General features: G+C 38.2%; 2 protein-coding genes across 4 annotated transcripts; both read right to left on the reverse strand.

The window, feature by feature from the left end:
* Positions 1-6,434: 6,434 nt before the first annotated feature.
* Positions 6,435-12,487, reverse strand: LOC134848808 (tyrosyl-DNA phosphodiesterase 2-like). Its single transcript, XM_063866320.1, has 5 exons — positions 12,461-12,487; positions 11,728-11,782; positions 9,377-9,748; positions 7,234-7,410; positions 6,435-6,721 (listed from the first exon to the last, which is right to left on the reverse strand). The coding sequence occupies exons 1-5, from the start codon at positions 12,485-12,487 to the stop codon at positions 6,435-6,437; spliced, it is 918 nt and encodes a 305-aa protein (XP_063722390.1).
* Positions 12,488-14,958: 2,471 nt separating this feature from the next.
* LOC134848444 (WD repeat-containing protein 76-like) lies at positions 14,959-19,864 on the reverse strand. 3 transcript variants are annotated; one of them, XM_063865906.1, is made up of 2 exons: positions 18,021-19,864; positions 14,959-15,320 (listed from the first exon to the last, which is right to left on the reverse strand). In XM_063865906.1, the coding sequence occupies exons 1-2, from the start codon at positions 19,831-19,833 to the stop codon at positions 15,079-15,081; spliced, it is 2,055 nt and encodes a 684-aa protein (XP_063721976.1). In that variant the 5' UTR covers positions 19,834-19,864; the 3' UTR covers positions 14,959-15,078. The 3 variants fall into 3 exon arrangements, with proteins under 3 accessions (XP_063721976.1, XP_063721975.1, XP_063721977.1); XM_063865905.1 differs by having other exon boundaries at positions 14,959-15,329; XM_063865907.1 differs by having other exon boundaries at positions 15,203-15,329; positions 18,025-19,864.
* Between the last annotated feature and the right edge of the window lie 2,432 nt (positions 19,865-22,296).

A 22,296-nucleotide genomic window follows, 5' to 3' on the forward strand; every position in this document is an offset into this window, starting at 1 on the left:
CGTTGGTTTAAACCATGTGTTCAATTCTGATTGGTCGATTCTCGCTCGCATGACTTCCCGCCCTCTACCGGATGATCTCGTGACGACACTTTCAATCTATTTATAGGTTGTTTGATTTTCGCTTTGATATGCGGTCTCTTGGATATATTATTGCATGTTTTGTAACCCCTGGATGCATTACTTTTATCAAACCTAAGAGCGGTACGTATTAAATTTATCTTCACTACTGTAAACATATTATCATACGTACTAATTGGCGTTGCTTCTTTAATTGGATGTCGTGATAAGTAATCCGCCAGCCCAATTTTCGCATCTGGTTTATGTTCGACTTGAAAATCAAATGGGATAAATCGGTCCAACCAACGCGTTAAACGGCTTAACATTGTCGTGTTTTTCTTATTGTGCCGTTTAAAAGGGAGATTAGCGCTTTGTGGTCTGTCACTACTATAAAATTTCTTTCCAGTATGTAATTTCGGAAATATTCAGCCCCCCACACTACTGCCAACATTTTTAACTTTCTCCATCTCATTTAGATAAGGTTAGGCAAATGAAATCGGTCTCCACCCTTCCTGTCCTAATTGCTCGAGTACGGCACCTAAACCGTTGTGATTCGCGTCGCACACGATTCGATTCGAATATCCTTGTGGATATCGAAATGTCGCAGTTCAACAATGTTGGATACTTGTTTCTTGAGGTTTTCAAATGCGTTCTGGCATTCTGGCGTCCAAATGTATTCATTACTTTTACTTATACACGGCCGTAATGGCGCGGACGATTCAGCTAAAGCTAGAAAATACTTATGAAGGCTGTGGATTGACCCCATAAACGATTTTAACTGCATTAAAGTCCGCGATGGCGTTAGCGCTTCTATTGGTTCTGTTTTTCGTAGCAATGGAGTTATTCCTGTAGATGTTTTTTGTGGCTCAGCCACTCGCACTTTCGTTGAGCGAACTTGCATTTCGTTAATTTTACCGACATGTTTTCCCGATCCAATTTTTTAGGAATTTCTCTACCGTTGCTATATGGTCGACCTCGGTTCCCTTGGTTACTACCAAGATGTCGTCGATAAACGCATGCGCCTGCGGGTATTCGCACAATCCATTGCGCGCTGGAATTCAGCTGGCATCGTAGTTAGACCATAAAACCTGGTTTTGAACCGGTACGTACCCGTCGACCGACCTCCGATAACAGAAAAATTGCATTGTACGCTCGTTTCCCCGCTTAAAGGTAAAAGACCGTAAGCTTAGGCTAGGTCCATAATTGTAAAAAATATATATGCCCTGGTTTCTTTTCGCTGATTGTTTGCCCCACTGTGTCCATTAGTTCTTCAATATTCGGCATCTTATGCACTTGTTTATTTAGTTCCCTTGACTCGGGCGCTAGTTTTACAGACACGTCTTTTTTCGCTGTTATTACGATTGGGGACACAAAGTAATTATCCGAGCATTCCGTTAGCTTTTCAATGTGAACTTGTTTCAGTAGTTTATCGATTTCCGTATCTACTTTTTCTTGCAATGTAATGGGGACTCGTCGTCACTTCTGCTGTACTGGTATTAGATTTTCAAAAAACTCTGCTTGCACTTTATAATTTCTTGTTTTGCCTATCCTGTTAAAAAGTTTTGAAAAATGCTCACTGAAGTAAGTTTGCCAAGAGTCCAGCTCCCCATCTTGCCGCGATGCCACCTTGTCCTCCTCATCAGTGGACATTATCGGGTCCCCTGGTGCTTGTTGCACCAACTGTAATCCTAGATGAGGCATCAGGTCTCTTCCAAGTATAGATGGGCAGTTACCTCCGATGACTTTTATCCTCGCGTTTATCTTCCAGCCTTTGGATTCTTAAGTGACAGCCATTGTTCCGACCATCTGAAACGGATTATTTGCATAATCCCGAAATGCATTATCCTCGTTCGAGAGGGCGTCCAGTTTTATTCCCGAAGCTCCAAGGGTTCTTCTCAGTTACCCGATGGTGAAAATTGAGATTGGGGACCCGCTATCGAGCCACACCCGAGCAGACTTCCCATTTGATCTAATCAGCAGCTGTGCCCCAGCGACTTTTAACTCCGTGAATCGTTTGTTTTTTATTGCCATTACCATGTAGTTCCCATCTGAACTGCTTGAATTCCACGAATGTACTACTGGATTCTTATTTACCCATCCAATGGAACTTGCGTGTTGAGACGCTTCCTCATCCTCCGAATTTTCCAGATGTCTATCGTCGGCATTTTCACGAACCATTCCTACTGCTACCCGCCCTCGCTGATTTCCACGCTTTCCCCTACAGGTTCGTTCGATATGTCCAATTTTACGGCAGAAATTACACGTGGCTCCTTTCGCTGGGCATCTATCCAAATGTTCTCTTGTGAAATTTGGTTGGTTGCAATTGTAGCATCGTTTGTTCTGGAGCAGATTCCCCCCTCCCCCGGTTTCAGCCTCGTCCCTGGTTTCTGCCTCTGCCTCTTGCACTGTTATTACGAAATCCTTCTCGTATAGTCCCGACCGGTTCTGTTTTGATTTGGATTCCACCCCCGATGATGATCCTTGAGTTCCCATGGATCCCCCGGCTGAGCTTGCAACGTAAGATTTGGCATACTTATTGCCCTGCTCGTACGAAAGGGCGATCCTATAGACCTCTTCCGGTGTTTTGGTTGATCTGCACAATTTCTTTTGTGCTTCGCGGTGATTCATATTTACGATGAATACGTCCCTGAGGATACGATCTTCCAACGTTCCAAAGTTGCATCGGGCCGCAAGTCCGCTTAGAAGAGAGTGGAATTGCTCCAGACTTTCCTTGATGAATTGTGTCCGAGAGAGAAGTTGGAATGTCTCATATCTCTCTTTCCTTTCCTTCTTGAATTCAGTCTCCAGTACGTCTCACATCCTTGGATAACGAACCGTTGAGAGATCCAGATGTGGTCATCTCTTGTTCAGCTCGTCCTGTCCCTTTCCCCCAGACACAAATACAAGTTTGAAATCAATATGTGTTCTGTTTCCAATCGATTCTTGCCGTCAACTTCCTCGGGCAAAGCGGTGATTTGGGCTGCAGTAAGGGTCGCTGCAAAGTAGTAGTTTTTCGGGTTGATTGTGTGTTTTGCGACCATTCTCTATTGGAATCTGTTAATCCAAAACTCCCACATCATTGGCGGCTCAGTACATTTCGATGGCCAGAATCCTGTAATACCCAGTGGATTTTCTCCCACCTGAGACTGCTGTCTATGCCATGTTGAAAACGTTAATTGTACAGTATGTAAATTCCAAATGATAATCGAATTGATTTCACAAAGTTAACAATAAGAGTGACACTAAAGGTTAACCATGGGTGACAGACTATGCTAAGGACAGCACCTGCTAACATACTATTTTACTATTTAGCACTACGATTGACAGTTGATTGATGGCTGTAAATTGAACTAAATGAATACTATATGACAGGGAATTGTCGGAGGAGCAACAAAAGGAAGCTGACAGCAGACTGCTTTCTTTCTGACAGCTAATTGGAGGAGAATCAAGCACACCACCAAGTAGCACACGTAAACTAGAAGCGGCAACTGAAGATAATGTCCCAGTTTCAATCAGTATATCACCCACACAGCCTAATGAAACCCTGCGGAGTGACGTCCAGGTGATCGAAGTCGATCTCACGACTACAGAGGATACCGAAGGTGAACAAAAAATATGCACAATCGAGCCACCACGACGAAATCGCCACAACTCCAGAAAAGACGATGAGCTGCCCAAACAGTCAGGGGAGGACTCACTGGACAAGCTTTCAAAACTTTTTATTAAGAATCTTCACGCAGAGCTAACCTTAGAATATACCTGGATGGATCGACTCAGGAGGGTGATCGAGAGAGGGGACAAACAGGGATTCGAACCGATTGGACCCTATAAAAGTCCCTTGTGGAACCAGATGGCAGTGCAAGACGATTGCATACTGGTGGACCACTACTCCAGTCAGTACTAAAACAAATTCACTAAGGAAACCCAGGACAGGAAGCGTTGCTGGTAGTATCAAGATAACTGTGGCGGCCTCACATGCACAAGGACATAGTCAATCTCGCGGAAGAATGCCGAAGTTGCACCAGATATGGTAAGAACACAAAATATCTAATTCCCAAAAGCGCATCCAAACCACTATTACTGCTTACGCAGCCGGGTCGGGAACTTCAGATAGATTACGCGGATCCAATAGAAATCATAACGGAAAAAAATAGTCTCGAAGCTATTGATAGATTTTCGAAATTTCCGTCAGTAAAAGTAACCAAATCAATGAGCGGAAAGACTACGAGACTATTTTTGCGAATTTTTTTTTGATACACATGGCATCCCGGAATCGATCCACTCCGATCAAGTTTTTGGCTGCGAGGGTAAAACACTTAAGAAAATCTGTACAGAAATCAAAATTGAACAAAAATTCGGTCCACTAGGATTAGTAGCACGAACTATACAAATGATAAAGCGAAGACTGAAAATAGTGTTAAAAACACTCGATCAAACTCTGTCTCTGCAAAATAAGCCGTGATTTGCGTTGAACAAACAAAAAAAAAAATACCATACAAGTTTCTCCGTTTCAGGCACATTTCAAAAGACTCCCGAAAACTGAATGAAAAATAATACGTGATAGATTCCTAACGGATTCTGATTATTTAGACAAACAACATCTGGAACGATCTCTGCGCTGACAGTATCCCAACTCAAGAGAAAAAACGACCAGTCCAAAGAAAACCTGAAAATTGTCAAAAAAATATCACTCAGCAGAGAAGCCAATCCGATGTACAAACAACAAATTAGAACAGCACGAGAGCGAAAACGAGCAAAGGTCCTACAATATCTATTGGAAGCAAACGCCAGATAGAATGAGAAGCGTAGAGACACCGCAAAGAACGACATATTGCCCATAAGGGATGCAGCTGGCCAGTTTAATCCCGAACTAAGAAAAGAAATGATTTACTCCTGGAAGAAGGGATTCATTGAGGTCAAAGAAGATCTTAGAAAAAGCGGCCAGGCTTTCATGAAGCCTTTAAAAGGAAAAATAGCGTCCGAGAGAGGGTCGACAGTGAAAACATCCAAAGGTTCAATCTACCAAAAATCGGATATTGTAGAAGCAAAATTCATCTGCAACCAGAACCGGGGCAAGGCTCGAGTAAGAGCTCATTAGCGGGGCCACGAAAAAAACTCCAAAAGATTAGTTCATCTGAGAAGTTGCAGGAGAGTGACTCGGATGAGGAACTGCAACTTCAGTCTTAGCAGGCCAATTCGTCGTTCCACGAAGAAAGATTCCAACAAAGCCAAACAACCAAGTGCTAAGGACCAAGTGCTAAAGAGTGGAGTACAAAAAGCGGCAGACGAACTAAGAGGAAAAAACCAATCTGCGGGAGAACGTGATGAACGATTTGACCCTCCAACAGGCGCATCTGACGAATCCAGCATGGAAGACACCGGGGTCAGGAGAAGCTCACGACAAACAAAGAGCAAGGAACCCCAGCGTTGTGGCGACCCATTCAAGCTTCGATAAAAAAAGATCGTAAGAAGAACTATCAAGGGGGCTCTTCTAAAAACGACCCCACAAGAATACAGGAAACGATTAATCTACTTTAAAACACGAAAAAATAGACCAATTGAAACGCAACTTGGGCTTCTGGATAGACACCTATTCAGACGAAAATTCGGATACGCTTCTCTAGACGAGGGAGTAGACTGGAACCCAGTTGGAGAATAGAACTGGAGGAAGATTGAGGAGAAAAATAGCCAACAAAAAATTTTGCAGTTGAAATTGAAACTTTTAAAACTGAGATTAAAAACTCCTATCGTTAGTATAAAAATATTTACATAAAAGTGAAAAAAAATTCACCCAAGGAGGTATGTGATACTGCTACTGCAATAGCAGTAACTTAACGTAACGTTGAGTGATCTATATATCTATTCTACTTATATTACATAATTGACCAAGGTCACTGTAACTGAAACCTTCGGTACACCGCTAAGTCGATCGGACTAACACGAATCTCTGTAGATCTCAGCAGTTCTCAAAGAGAAAAACCATTAATTGAAGAACAATTTAATTATCTGGAATTATAAATTAGTCTTCCCTAACGATAGTCTTGTAAGATATCACAAAATTCACTTTAATTTGAATTTTCAAGAAATTGAGCATGTCTGTGCAGCAGATGCAGCAGCAGAAATTGAGCGCATATTTTTGTTATAAAAACTGTTTACGGGAAAAATGTCCAGTTCCCGAAAACAGGTCAATAGCCAATTGCTCTCGCAAGTGAAATAAATACTTCTAAAAACTCACTACATAAATATATAGATAACCAACGCCATTTCATTTCAAAAATCTGTAAATTAAACTAAAAATCTAAAGGGTTTAGTATTAAAGAGCAGATAATAAATTTCTATGATCAAAATTACCTCACATTATTTTCATTGACTTTCAACTACGTTAAATTGACCTTAAATTCAGCCCACATTCCAAAATGATCGCTTGTAAACAATCCACACGCAAGTCTCTCCATTCCAATAAGTTCGAATTTTTTCAGCTCGAATCGATCCTTCGCTTCTGTCTGTTTCGATGAACAGCAAGTACCTGGCTCTGACTTGTGCTTTTCGGATATGTAATACATTCGGTCGAAGCGACACTTCCAAGCGAGAGGCTTGTTTGGCGTGTCTTGCAAGTTGTCGTTGATAGACATGTCCCAGGTATACTGATGCTCTTTCACCGAACCTGAATGTCATATCGCCCAGGAATATGTAGCTTTTCATTTACATAGTAATCATTTGCTTCCAGATAAGTTTAAAATACCAGCTTCTTTGATTCTGAACGATATTTTGGCAGATTATTAAACAAAAAAACAATCAATACAACCAAAAATTTCAAATCGGTTCAAAAATGTTTTGTTCGTCCATTTAGGCTATTGATATTGAACTTTTCATATAATAATTAAGTAAAATAAGGGAGCGAAATCAACCTGCACTCTAATACTTCAAGAACTGATAAATGCTTACCCAGGAGTACAAATTCCGATATTGAGCCCAATTATCAACGAGGCAAGACGATTTTTTGGGGTTTGGTTTATGAAAAACCCGGTGATTCAATCGATTTTTGCGGCCAGTATTAAAGAGTTTCGTAAGTCTGTTCTGTAACTTTCTGAATAAATATGCAAAAAAAAACTAGCCAACATACAAAAAGTAACGCAACTCAAAACATCGAACAGACTTAATTCAAAACATCTTAACCAGCTTCAATCCAGGCGTCCTTGACAGTGCCCATGTTCTGCACTTTGTGTAGCTCATAGTCTCTCAGGTTCAGATCGCCAGCCAGAAGTCTGAACTCAGATCCACTGTTGCCTGTCAATTCATTCACGCACAGCTGCAACTGCTCAATTCTGGTTGATGCGTTCGGTTTTTTGCTCTCTGTAAAACAAATATCAAAAACTTGAAAGAAATTTAACAGTACTGCTTGCTGGTGTTCAAATAACTTATTCAAACTACTAGACCAAGAAAGTGGATCTAAAAATATCAACCAAAGATCGTATCAATATCACTCTAAAATCACCTTTTTGGTCTTCTCGGCGATAAAATGACCAAAATCACATAACAAATACCTTGTCAAAATCAACTCTCTGAAAAGTGATTACATTTTCTCTCGACATTTAAATCATGAAAAGCCTTAACCAAGAGCAAACCAGTGCTATTGATGGAATAAGAAATGTAGTTCTTATCAGAAGCTGCTTCGGAATTGTTCCATAATTGAAATGCCTAATTTGTATGTCTTTCAGCCCTGTCTTTACACAATATTTCAAAATATTTCCGTTTTTTTCCCGTTCCATAAATAAGAAAGCAAATCAGATGCTGATAAGTATTATCAATTTCGCTGTTATGCAGCTGCAACAAGATATTTGAAAACTGTAACATCTCGACTTAAATTAAGGTGGAAAAAAATTTATCTAATGTATGAGCGGCAATTCGGCGATTCGCAGAGGATTTATGAAAAGCTCTCCAGCCCGAATAGACATAGTCAGTTTCTCTTATTTCATCACATTCCAGACTTGAAGACTTTCTCCACCTCAAGCGTTTGTCAGAGAGCCGACTTTTAGAAGAGCCAAAAAAATTGGATGCGTTTTTTTTCTATCGAGACTTGGCCATAAAAATCTCCGTAGAATTGAATCTCTGGGAGACGTGGGACAAAAGTATCAATTTACTAAAAATTCCAGATTGTTTTTCCAAGATCGCAACTTCTCAGTGGACTTGAATCTCTGGGAGACCTGGGACAAAAGTATCAGATTACAAATATTTCCAGATGTTTTTCCAAGACCGCTCAGTTATTATAATAGCAATGCAAAATCCATCATGCGTTATGGTTCCCTGAATTGTGGATGCTACAATTATTCTACTTTGAAGCCAATCAATTTGCTGGAATTTTTTTTTCAATTCTTACACTTCAAAAGGCCTAACGGAGGCATAAAAAGGCACTTCAGATACATCTGAGGACCTTTTCAGACAAAATGATTTTTAAATTTTTTTATGAATTACATGTTTCACTTCAACTCGAGTTCATTTTTGTAGGCATTGAGAGCTCAATACAGATTTACCTGGCTGTGCTTCGATTAAATAGTGATTTTCTTGAATCATGTTTTACGCAATAAAAATGTATGAAAAAAAACATACATTTTCTCTCCTACAAATTGTTGAATACAAAATGAAATAAAACAGGACAGACTGTAAAGTTGATATTAGTCCCGTTGTCTGTTCCCTCTGAGTCTCTTTTCATAAAGTAAGGTGCTATTATATTTTTTTGCAGTTATTTTTGTTGAATTTTGTTGCTTTGAAATGGCTTGGAAAAATAACTTTCTTTCATTTTTCCTATTCTTCCTAAAAATCAATTTCCACCAAAGTTTTTATAGCAAACTTTATACAGAGGCAGAAATTTGCAAAATTACAACTAAAAATCAGCTCTTAAAAGTGAACTAAGAAAAAATAGTATTAAGCCTCGAATTATTAAAAAATCGGGTACGTTTCGGATTACATGCTACGGCCTAGATATTGTGCACGCACTAACCACTCAGCCAAGGACACTTCACAATCCACTAACACTAGTCACAAATAAAACGAAATTTCCGAGGCTACAGATTGATATTATAGCAAAACTGCCACAAAAAGAGCATTTTTATTTGCGAGTTGGTTTACAAAAATGAATGTCCGTACTAACACACTATACTCGCAAGCTCGCTAGTCTAAAGACTAAAAGTTATTCTTTTCGGAGAGTTATAATGACTTAGTTCCAAATTCTAAGAAATAGAGGTTATAGAAAAATAAGAAAAAGGCTACAACTAACATTAATTATCAAAAAAGTTGGAATCGTGATCATAACTAAACTCACCAAGATGAGTTGTGAGAAACGTTAATGGCATTCCCAGGTACTCTGCATTGCAACGCACAAAATTCCTCCCCATTTTTGAGTTCTCGAAGCTTATAGTCTCAAAAGTCACATTAGAAAAGGTAGCCTGCCTGACTAGCATAATTACAAAGTAATGGTAATTCGTTTCAGGTTTGTACACGAGGAAATCGTCTAGAAAAACGTCGTAAATGGACATCAAAACGGGGTCGGTTATCTCTTGTAGAAAAACAACATCGGGTTTGAGTTGTTTAATTTTGTTGAGAATTGCGACCATTCTGGATTCGAGGAGCTTCTCTGTGAGACGATCAACGTTCCACGACATGAATCGAAGAATTACTCCGATGTCTTCAGTGTCTAAAAAGCAGGGGCGGATTTTAAGGGGGGCGGACGCCCCCTCTCCCACTCAGGGATACCCCTACCAACCCAAAGTGCCCCCCTTTGTACTACTTTGAGATATCCATTTTTGGGAACGGACCCTTAAATTTTTCTATTGGCTCCTTGGGCGCCAATTTATACTAATTTTGAAGGGGGAGCACGCGCCGACAAAACGCGATTTTTGGTCAAAATTTTCCAAAAAATGCCTAAAAACGCCGTTTTTGGCCTGTTTTTTTTCTTCAAAAATTTGCCTGCGGTGCAGAAAATTTGGTCAAAACAAGGTTTCGAAACTTTTTTGAAAATCCCCCCATCCTCGAGAAAATCTTAGATCCGCCCCTGCTAAAAAGTATCAAATAAAAAAAATCTGATGCTATTTATTTTCAAAATTTAGCTAACTAATTATGTCTAAGGGAAATCAGGGAAATAAACGAGCAAATGAGAGAAAAAAGATAGCATAAAATGACTCCCAAACTGATCTTCATCTAAGACCACGCTCTCACCTTTTTGGACTTACTAGGAATCATCGTCTAAATCAATCATTTCTGTTTTCACAACAACATCCGAAAATTTTTTCGCGTCTTTAAAGCTACCTGGAGTAGAACCTAGAACCCAGGGACGGATTTAGCGGGGGGGGGCTAGGGGGCGGACGCTTTCCCTTGGGATTCGACCCCCTGCCGACCCAAAGGGTCACCCTTTGTACTATTTTGAGCTATCCATTTTTGGTGACGGACCATAAAATTTTTCTAAAGGCGCCTTTGGCGCCAATATATACTAATTTCGAGGGGGAGCGCGCGCCGAAAAAAATGCGATTTTTTGGCCAACATTTTCCAAAACATTTTTCACAAAAATTTTAATTTAAAGGCATTGTGGATAAATCTGTTTTATAAGCATTTACGATATGGTCTATCATTTCTGAAAACTAGGAAAATTATATTCTCAAAATTTCCTTTCCTTTCTTATTTTCTTGCACTGAGTGGTTACTCTTATTTTTTATATGCAACATTATAGAAAAATCAAAAAATCCAATTTCGTTTTTGCAGGCTAAACAATAAAAAGGCAACAGACTGTTAAGCAAAGGTTAGCAGTTATCTCTGCGGACAAAAAAAGAATAATTATGAAACCTCAACTCAACTTAACTCTCTTTCAGGATACTTCTATAATTAGGCATGATCCTTTTGATAAATTAACCCCTTTTGCGAAAAAAAGTTTAATTCAATTTTTCCATTGTTTAAAATTTTTTTTTCCAATCAGTTTTGCCAACGGAGAATGTTATTTGGACGTCTTTTGAAAAATCAAATGGAAAAACCAGCTTCAAGAAAGAAAGTTAAACACAGAGGCGAAGCTACGGTTCGCAAACACCTGCGAGAACACGACAAAAAAGCAGCTCTATCAAGTGAAATATGAAAAATTAGAAATAAGTCTCGAATTAGCAAAAATTCGGCCTACGTGTCGGAGATTCGATCTGCAACCTAAGTTGGCTCAAGCACAAACCACTCAGCCACGGACGCTTAAGATAACATAAAACTAGTAACCAATAAAGTGGCAGCAAAGAAGGCACCAAACACAAAAAGACTCAATTTTGCAATTAATAAATTGGAAAGCATGAAGCCAAATAAGGTATCAATTATGCATTTCAAAAAACTACTGTTTGGAACAAATAACTTTTCAGTTCTTTTGATGAATTAAAAATGCATCAACTGTGTTAATGTTCTACTGATCAAACTTCAAAGCTCAGATACCATTATACTGCTACAGCAGCCTACCGATTCAAAAGTGCCACCAAAAATAGCACTTTAATTTGCGACTACGCTTGGAAAAAAAGAACGTTCGTACTAATAAACTTCGCTTCGCATGCTCGCAAGTGTAAAAAAGAGCACAACATAAATGAGTCAAATCAACTTGGTTTCATTAACAATTAATCCCTAAACCAAAAAACTACGCAAACATTCTTATCTTACCTTTAGCTTGATTAGCGGTCGAGTGGATCTTATCCGCCATGTATTCCATACAAATCTGAAATAAGTGGCACAACTCAAAATAACTGCACGAAAAACGCAAAAAAAAGAACACAAATTTTGAAAAGTGGATGACAGTCGCTGACATCGTGTCACGTGGCTTCAAAGCAAAATAAACGAAAATCAATATGATTAAAAAGCAGTTTGCCTCGTTTCAAAATTTATAATGCTCAAATTCCGATCATTAAGCTTTCGAATCGCTTGCATCTTGCGATGCGTTTGAGAATCAAACTCGTCAAAGTTTCAATTATTTTACAGAAGGGTGAAATGGAAATTTCACAAAAAAACAATGAAATCGCAGCATCAAAACAGAGCTTAACTTTTGGTCTTTGAATCAATTCTACAAGCAACCAGACAATTTTTTCAGGGGTGTTTGTCTTATTTCTGTTTCGTAATCGAAAGGCTGCCAAATTAACCAGTTGATAACCAGTAATTATTAGTCAACCAAACAATAGGGAATCTCATAGTGAAAAAACCCAATAATGTATAACTCACATTTAATTTTCGACTTAGAGGCTAATGTGCACTTCGCATACACAACCAAAAGTATGGCTGAAAGCGCTACTGGGAAAAATCGAAGGAGTAAAATTTTGAGTCTACAAAAAATCTGTAAGTGACGCAAGTCAATTATGACGCATTGGCAAACCCAGGCATTTAAAAAAAATGACCAACTAACATGCCTCAATTTATAAGGCGGACACATTTTAACTAGTATACGAAAAAGTTTATTAAAAATATCCGACCCTGCGCAGGTTCAAACCCTCTTATTTTGTTGCGGGCTTCTCTACCGCTATGCTACAGATCTATGATACCTTGAACCTATAAAGCTATTTTTAATATAATAGTCTGTCCTAATATCCTTAGCATTGGCGGTACTTAATAGCTGGTTATCGATCAAAAAGTACACTTTCAAAATTCAAAATAAACACATTTTGTCGCAAGAAAATTTGCAAGTTAAGTTGAAAAAATGAGAGTTCATACTATTCCACAAGCTTTGCTTGTGTTTAATAGTACGGGAATATAAAATGCAGGCAAGCTCAAATTATGTTTGTGAAGTTGTCGACATTTCAGTCGAAATAACTTTTAACTTTTACACGTTTCCAAAAGTTGCTCAACAAAAAGAACCTAGTTCCCGAGTACAAGTCACTTGCTCTGGCAAGCGTAAAACCATTAAAATTGGTTGCAAAACTATTTAAGAGTTTCTATCGCCATTTAGAAAATTTGAAGATATTTTCAAAATTTCAATCAAAACTGCAATGACTTTTTTTAATAAAATAACTCTCGATTATTAACTAACTTGCTGAAGCGCAAGAATCTAAATACTTGTAAAAATTTTTTACAAATTTTATTTAACAGTCGTCTGAGTTTCAAAACATTATTCGTAATGGGCCGCCATAACAAAGCATACACTGAAAATTATGCATATAAAAACTTCTAGTATGTCAAAGCTCTGAATGTTCAAGCTATCTTTTAACAACTATGAAATGAATCGTGACTTAAATAAAAAATGATAAAATTTTCAATGAAGAAATTGTCCAAGATGCTAGAATCTTTATTTAGGAACGGATAAATTTTGCGGGGAATACAAAATCCATATTTTCAGAACTAATCCGTGAAATATTAGTTCACCATTTATTGTATATTATGTGTTAGGCATCGAAAAAACCAACGTAAGCAATAAGCTATGAAGTACTTTGATTTTTCTAGTTATTCCAGCTAGTCGTTCGACCTCCAAAATTGAGCGCCCTGATAATTTTGACCTCATCGATTCGTCACCTGAAAGTATGAAATGACACAGCGGTCAATTCAACGCCTGTACTACGCAAATTGAAAAGAGGCAACTTCGCGAATATTCACTATCCCGAATTGACCTTTAAAATCAGATACACTGAAAGCTGCAAAAATGAGCTCTAATCAAGTGGTCAGGCTAATGCTTACTAAAATCGCCAAATGAAAACATTTTTTTATTAAGAAAACGAGCACAAGTATTGAACACAGGAAGATGAAAATTAAGTTATTTAAGAAAAAAGAATTAATCGGATGACACAATCAATCGTCGCTTGTGTACACACAGGATTTTTTTGATTCCCCTTAAGCTCAAAAACGAAAGATTTGCAGAAAACAATTTTTTCACAGAACCTAGAAAAAAAAACTTCTGGCGTGGTTGCTATTATTTGGGGGGTTAAGTTCGTCTTGTGAAAATTTCACCTTAACAAAAATAAATTAAATTTTTAACCGCTTAACCAGAAACAGCAAAAAAGGTGATGAACTTGAGCTCTGCTGCCCGAATGTGAAATGAAAAGTAAAAATAGTTGGAATCATCGAGAAAAGAGATTCAACTGTTTAAAAAGCAAACCGTACTAAACAACTTAACCAAATGCGTGGAGAGGCCAACCAGAAGCATTTCAGCTTATCGAGTGATCAGCTAAAAAGACATTATTGTCTATGCTAAAAACTTTTAACTTTTGAAACTATTTAAGAAACTCAGCTTGTTGGCGATCGGAAAACTATCAGAATTCGATAACTCAGCTTTATAAAGATCATGCACGTGAGCAATGAAACCGCTTATGCGGTCATATTAGCGGTAACTACCTACAAGTTATATGTGTCGGTATTTTTATACACAATTAGCCCGTGTTGCGCTTTAGTTTGAACAGCAGAAAATGCTTTTTAGAAAAAACTTGTCAAGAGTTTTCAGAAATTTTCATGGCAGTTCAAATTACGCCTGAAATGACTTTAAGATGAAACATCACTTAAATTTAAACCAAAATTCTTTGTGGAAGCTGATTTTGGAAATAGCACACCCGAAGAAAGTTCCTTCTTACCTTTATCACTCGGAACAAAACTCACAAAACTATAACCAGATGGTGAAGAGGCCCAAACAGAATCTTTAGTTCCATTAAACTTTATAATCTTAGAACTCAATAGCTCTGTAAGCTCTGTAGAACAACCTTGGATGAAAACAGTCTGCATCAAATGTCCTTTTTTGTCATTCGAGAGAATCATCGAAATAAATTGGTTTCATTCATGTTTTGAAATAGTAGCATACAATGAGATCAAATCAATCAGAGAACACAAAACTTTAGTATTTATTCTTCAACAAAATAAATATAAATAACGTTTGAAAGCAACTAAGACCTGCTTAGATCCAACAAACAATCAAGAATCAGTTTAGCATCAAATACGAAATCAAGTAAGATGAAAGTTTTGAGTTTCAAGAGTTTAAAAAAAGAAATTGAATAGTTTCAATGAGCTTAGACTCAATTGCAAGTTTGTTTCGAATTTCGTGTGTTCTTAGCGCCAAACGAATGACCTTCCAGCAAAAGACGACCCAGCAATAACATCATGAGTGGGGTGAATTGCAGTAGTACAACAAATAGTATATTTGTCATCGTCGACAACCAGTTCCAAAGCGGGACTCAGATCCTCGTTGCCAATGTTATAAATGGTTACTTTCTGCGATGCATTTACACTTCCCACCAAGAAGATGTCTTCATTTTTCGGGTGCCAAATAGCTCTTAATGGTCCTACATTTCCTTTAGAATCTCAAAGGTAGTATTATAAAAATCGTGGATTCTAAGGGCCCTTATGTTAAAGAAATTCTTAACAAAGGAGTCCTCATATTTCACAACAACTCTCTCCTAAGGATTTTGCAGAAACATATAAAGTCTCCGACCTTACATAGGAGGACCCCTACCTTAGTATTCTGATGTGAAAAATCTTTTTATTAAATCTGTCAAAAATTGGGCGAAGCTGCTTTTGCAGGGAAGACTCCCACGACATTTTCTTTGAATCCATAGCGGCAGGGCCATTTATGCAGGGAAAAATACAATAATCTGTTTTTTCGATTGAACTCTAAATCTCAGATTTGGCATGGTAGTTTTTGAGAAAAGTCAAAAAGTTACAAAAAACGGTCGCAAAAATAAAATTCGAATTTTCAGATGGCTACAACTTTTTCCAACGAGAGTAGAGCTACATGCTTAAACAGCAAAAAAGTCCACAGCCTGTTATCTCGATTGAACAATTTATTTTAGAAATGCTCTAGTAGTTTTCGAAAAAATCCACAAATGCCAAAAACGGTCACAAGTTCACAAATTTGACTTTTCCTAAAAGAATAATTTTTTTCTACAAAAATTAGGGCAAAATCGCAGAGATGATTTCCGCAAACGGGTATCTCGATTGATCCACTAAACTTAAAATTGGCAGGTTCAGGGGCGGATCTAAGATTCTCTCGATGGGGGGTGCGGATTTTCAAAAAAATTAAATTTTTCGAAAATTTAGTCGATTTTTAGATCGGCTAAATTGACTTATCGAGTTCTCCCGAAACTTAAAAAAAAAAACGCCCCAGGGCAGGTTAGCTAGAGAAAAATCAAAAAAAAGTTTCCAAACAACGGTACAGTCGAAGTTTCAAAAATTTGACTTCTCTGAAGGTCAAAACTTTTTCGAACTTCGTCTGTTCTTGGCGCCACATGGATGACTTTCCAGCAAAAGACGAACCAGCAATAACATCATAAGAGGGGTGAATTGCAGTAGTACAACAAATAGTATATTTGTCATCGTCGACAACCAGTTCCAACGCGGGACTCAGATCCTCGTTGCCAATGTTATAAATGGTTACTTTCTGCGATGCATTTACACTTCCCACCAGGAAGATGTCTTCATTCTCGGGTGCCAAATAGCTGGCACCCAAAAAATGAGCTCATTTAAGCTCTTTTTGGAAAAATTCGACAAAAAAATCGCATTTTTTTGGCGCGCGCTCCCCCCTAAATTAAAAAAAACATTGGCACCAAAGCCGCCTTTAGAAAAGTTTTAAGATCAGTCGGCCAAAAATGGATATCTTAAAATAGTACAAAGGGGGACCCTTTGGGTCGGCATGGAGTCGAATCCCTGATGGGGAAACGTCCGTCACCCCCCCCCCCCCTCAAAAAAAAACGCCCCAGGGCAGGTTAGTTGGAGAAAAATCAAAAAATTTCCAAACAACGGTACAGTCGAAGTTCCAAAAATTGGACTTTTCTGAAGGTCAAAACTTTTTTTCAAAAAAAATAGCCGTAGCCACTTATGTATAGAGGATTCTTTCAATCGGGTTTTTCGACTGAACCCTTAATCCTAGAAAGGCAGGGTAGAAACAAATAATTTGAAATTAGACTAATTTTAAAACTAATCAGATCGACAATAGTGCGTTTTACTGCACGCAAAAAAAAGAAACTAAGTTGTAGCCATCTGAAAAATCGAATTTTTTTATTTTTGCGACCGTTTTTGTAACTTTTTGACTTTCTCAAAAACTATCATGATTGTTTCGAACTTCGTCTGTTCTTAGCGCCAAATGAATGACCTTCCAGCAAAAGAGGACCCAGCAATAACATAAGTGGGGTGAATTGCAGTAGTACAACAAATAGTATATTTGTCATCGTCGACAACCAGTTCCAAAGCGGGACTCAGATCCTCGTTGCCAATGTTATAAATGGTTACTTTGTGCGATGCATTTACACTTCACACCAGGAAGATGTCTTCATTCTCGGGAACCAAATAGCTGGCACTCGAAAAATGAGCTTACTTAAGCTCTTTTTGGAAAACTTCGACCAGAAAATTGCGTTTTTTCGGCGCGCGCTCCCCCCTAAAGTAAATAAAAATTGGCACGAAAGCCGCCTTTAGAAAATTTTTAAGATCAGTCGGCCAAAAATGGATATATTAAAATAGTACAAAGGGGGACCCTTTCGGTCGGCATGGGGTCGAATCCCTGAAGGGGAAACGTCCGTCACCACCCCACCCCCCCATCAAAAAAAAAACCGCCCCAGGACAAGTTAGCCAGAGAAAAATCAAAAAAGTTTTCAAACAACGGTACAGTCGAAGTTTCAAAAATTTGACTTTTCTGAAGGTCGAAACTTTTTTTCAAAAAAAAAGCCGTAGCCACTTATGTATAGAGGGTTCTTGCAATCGGGTTTCTCGACTGAACCCTTAATCCTAGAAAGGCAGGGTAGAAACAAATAAGTTGAAAATTTTAGACTCAAATAAGTTAGACTAATTTTAAAACGAATCAAATCGACGAAAGTGGATTTGATTCGACTGGACGCAAAAAAAAACCTAAGTTGAGTTCCTCATCATTAAAACTAACGACTCTATGCTTTCTTCTAAACCTGAAGTGAGAAGTCCTTGCAAAATTTGAGGACGATTCGTTGAGGATTTTCCCAAAATATAGGGACCCCTTAACATCAGCGATGTATTACAATACTACTAACGGACTGGATGACTTATATTCACCGTGGCTTTGACGGAATTTTTTGTGAGATTTTTCGAATCGAATACGCGCAAGTAACTATCATAGCAAGTTGTTAAGATTTTATCGCCGGTAACAGGGCTAAAAAAAGCACCGTTTACCGTATCCGCTTGACATAACACATCAATGCAACGCTCGTTTGTGTTTCTGAGATCCCAAATTCGAAGTGAATCCTGATCGGATGATATGATGTAAGGCTTGGACGGATGAGCTGAGACGCATTTGACTTTGTAATCATTGTTAACAATTCCTCGATTGCTGAAAGCGGGTGGGAATACACCACGCTTTCTAGGGTCCACTAAAATTATGTGACCTATTAGATCGGACACGCAAATTGTCTTCTCATCATGCAGTAGGTCAAACCAGTAGAATCCGTTAAGTTTATCATAATAGGAGCGCATACTGTCAAAAGGATATTTGACACTTTCCTCTTGGCATAGTCTTGTAAACTGGCCGGTATTTAGATCGAAGCTATTCAAAAAGCCACAATAACTGCACGTGTACAATTTGGACCAATCAAATCGCGAGTACTTCATGCACCTGATTGGCTCCAGGAACGGATCTCGCAGAAAAATTGGCACCACTTTGCCACTGTCACAATGCTTTGCGTCCTCATCTATATCCCAAAAGCACAAATTGCCATACTTGTCACCGGTAGTAACAATCAATTTGTTCCCTGGGTGGAACTGAAGAGCGTAACTTCGCGCATCACAGCACTTGCCAACATGTTTCAGCTCCAGCTTCGCCAGTTTCTCCAACGTCTCGTCTGTATTCAAAACAGACTTTCCACTTTCGCCAACTGCTTTAATTTCGCTGTTTGCCGCCTCTTTCAAACTACTTCTGAGCTTGCCGTAGTTTATTGGATCAGACAGAATTATGAATTCTCCCTTGTGAAGGTGCGCAAAAGTCTCCAAACGGCTGTTCAAACCAATGTGATGGCGTTTTACTCCAGAGAGAGGGTTAACGTTTTCGTTGTCAAGACCGATACCAAGGCATCTTGCAGATTTCCGCGACGGTTCCAGGTTCACTTCGGTTTCCTTTCTCGGGTAGTATTTTTTAGTTTTCTTGGGAGGCAGAACGGAACACCCGGCTTGTAGTTCAAATTCCAATAAAAACTTCTCATTTCTTGCTACGTTTTTCCGTCGAATTCGCTCCAACATAGGAAGTTCAGAACAGCTATCGTTGACAGCTTCTTCGCTTTCTGAATTCACTTGCTTCGTTTCTTCCTCCTCACTTGATTCATCATTCCGATTTGCGGAACAGATCGACCCAGAGTCAAGTTCGTCAGATGTTTCAGCATTCAGACATTTATGGCTCTCCATTTGGTCAGCGTCAAACACAGCATCACTGAACTGATCTGTGGCAGCTTTGAGAACCGATTCTTTGCTTTCTTCCTTTTTTGATTTTGGTCCAGTCTTTTGCTTGACCTTTTGATTACTTTGAGACGCAGTGTGAGAGGAGGAGCTGTAATTTTGATCAATGTGTCTCATGAATTTATCTTTTTCAACTTTCTTTTTCTGTCTTACTCGGTGGGTGAGAGAACAACTAGCTCCTGCTTCGGAGGTCGCACCCCCATTTCCACTTGAACTCACTGGACCTGACTGCATCTCTTCACTCGAATCGTTTTCCTTATTTTCAGATAGTTTTTCATTTTTGAGTTTCATCTCTGCACGCTCTCTCTCCAAATTTGCAATGCCTTTATATTTAGTCCAATTGTAAATTACTTTTCTCGGTTGTGGACCCCGTTTAGATCTTCTCACAGAAAAATGTTCCATTTCAAATTCGAAACAAACTCACATGTACTCTGTAACTGAAAATTAAACTTACCTTGATCTTCAACTCCAAAATCATGATACGAAAAAGATCTTATCAAATGAAGGTTGTTGAAGATCCTCCATGCTGTTTTGAAGAGCTGTTTGCCCAGAATTTTCCCTTTAATTCCGATTTATAATACTCAATACTCAACCGACAACGTTTTATATAGAGTCACTCTGCTGTACTTTTTTAAAGTACATTACGCCAGCATCGAAAAAGAATAGAAGCCTGAAGTTCAATTCCAGTTTCGCCTAATTTAAATTTTTGATGCATTTGGATGTCCTAAACGCTCTGTAAAATGATTCAAGCTGTTACAAATCATACTATAACTTGTCAAAGGATCAAGAGAACAGAATTGAGCACTTTTTGCTCAGTTTGCATTACCGTTTTACGCTTTCTAAACAGCTGTCCATTGTAATTCCAGACAGCATAACATTACCTATTCTATGTGACCTACCTTCAGGGAAAGATTGCATCATATGGAAACGGAGCTATCTTTTCCATATGATCCATTATAAAGAAGAGGCGAAGCGTAAACTCGTATCATTTGTAATCGGAACAAATGGGAGCTTTACCTTCTCCCATTGCATGAACACCAATTTTATGATACAACCAGTAATGCCACAAGGTTGTGTCTGCCGATCAAAAAACTTGGGTTTGGATAATTAGTCCATATGCCAAATTTAAGTGCACTCAAACAAAAGGCACAAAAATTTCAGCTTAAAATTTCACGTATCGGGAGATAGCAAAAGAGCTATCGAGTAATAATATTTCATTTAACCACGAGCAAATAGTACGTGTTCATAACAAAAAGCAAAAAAATAAACCATTTGTGATAATATTGTCATCATCCTGATGTCAAAGCTAGTCAGTTATACACCCTGATTTATTCCAGTCTTTTTATGGTTCGTCCAAAACGCTGTCTTATGCAAGCGTGAACTACAATTCTCAAATAGAACTCCTGAGAATAAACTTAGTACTTCTTCTGTAACATGGTGGTGGTGTTTTTCCATAAATCAGGGTCTTTGCAAGAGTTTTAGTTTGAAAAAAAAAATTTTGGAAAGTGGAACCCAATTTTTCTAATAACTATTGAAGTTTTAACAACTGAATACAAAATGCATTTATCAATTAAAATTAAAAACGCTACAAAACATTATGTTGCAACAAGAAAAACGAATTCGCGCTAATTATTGCACGTTGGCAAAGCAAATGTTTAACAGAAGCGAAGCGGAGATTTGAATCACTTCAGATTTGCTTATAAAAGTTACGAAACCTTAAGTGTGTTGGAAGTTAAGATTTCAAAGTTTTTTTCGCAATTAACAACCGTTTCAAAACTATTTATACTACACAGAGGCCAAGCTGCACTTCGCAAACACTAGCGAAAACAAGACCAAAAAGCTGCTCTATCAAGTGACATAACAAAAAGTAGAAATAAACTTCGAATAAGCAAAAACTCGGCAAAGTGTCGAATTCGAATCTGCGACCTAGCAAAATTGAGTCTGACGCACTGACCACGAATGCTTTAATTCCCAAAAAACTAGCAACCAATAACGCAGCTACATATGCTAATACATTGCCAATTTGATGCAGCAAAAGCAGCAAATACAAAAAGACACAATTTTGCATGTAATAAATCGCAACGCATAGAGCCACATTAATTGCTAGATATATTAAGATAGAAAATTTCCGAAATCGAGTTTTTATTATTTGTTATGTTGTTTGAAACCATTAGCTTTTTTCGGTTCATTTGATGAATTAAAACGACATCAACTGAGTTAACTTATTACTATTCGAATGTCAAAGCACTTGCTATCAATCAGCTGTACAGATGCCAAAAAAGTGGCACCAATATTTGCGACTTGAGGTGAAAAAACGTAAGTTCATACTGATACACTTGTAACAAGTGTTAACAATTGTAAAAATTTAAAACAAAACTCTAACTATTCTTTCCTTGTGACTGAGACGAGGAGAAGGAGAACAAAAAGATCTAAAGCAATCGATTATCCTATTTTTATCAAAAAAATAAGCCAAAATTTTTACACAAACTTATCAAAAGGATTTGAAATTAAAGTGAAAATTGCTTCAACCAGCTGAAAAATTTGTGTTGCAGCGACTACAAGCTAGCAAAAATAAGAAAAGGGCCAACATTTATTTTTCGACTAAAAAATTCAGTTTCCAAAATGGACAGAACCTGGCCGTATTAAAACCCTGGACCTTTGTATTGCCAAGTATGGACGTTACTTCCAGACAGAACGTGCAGAATTGGACGTCCTCAAAAATTTCAGGCATTGGCATTATCTCCAGGTCAAACATGCAGATTAAGACCTGCAAAAAATTTTCAGTTAAAAAAACAGGTCCTAGCCCGATTCGAACCTTTGGCATATCAGGTGTAGTCGTTAATCTTAGGCCAAATGTGGTGGAAA

The sequence above is a fragment of the Symsagittifera roscoffensis genome, chromosome 6 (genome assembly GCF_963678635.1).
Source record: "Symsagittifera roscoffensis chromosome 6, txSymRosc1.1, whole genome shotgun sequence".
Lineage (NCBI taxonomy): Eukaryota > Metazoa > Xenacoelomorpha > Acoela > Convolutidae > Symsagittifera > Symsagittifera roscoffensis.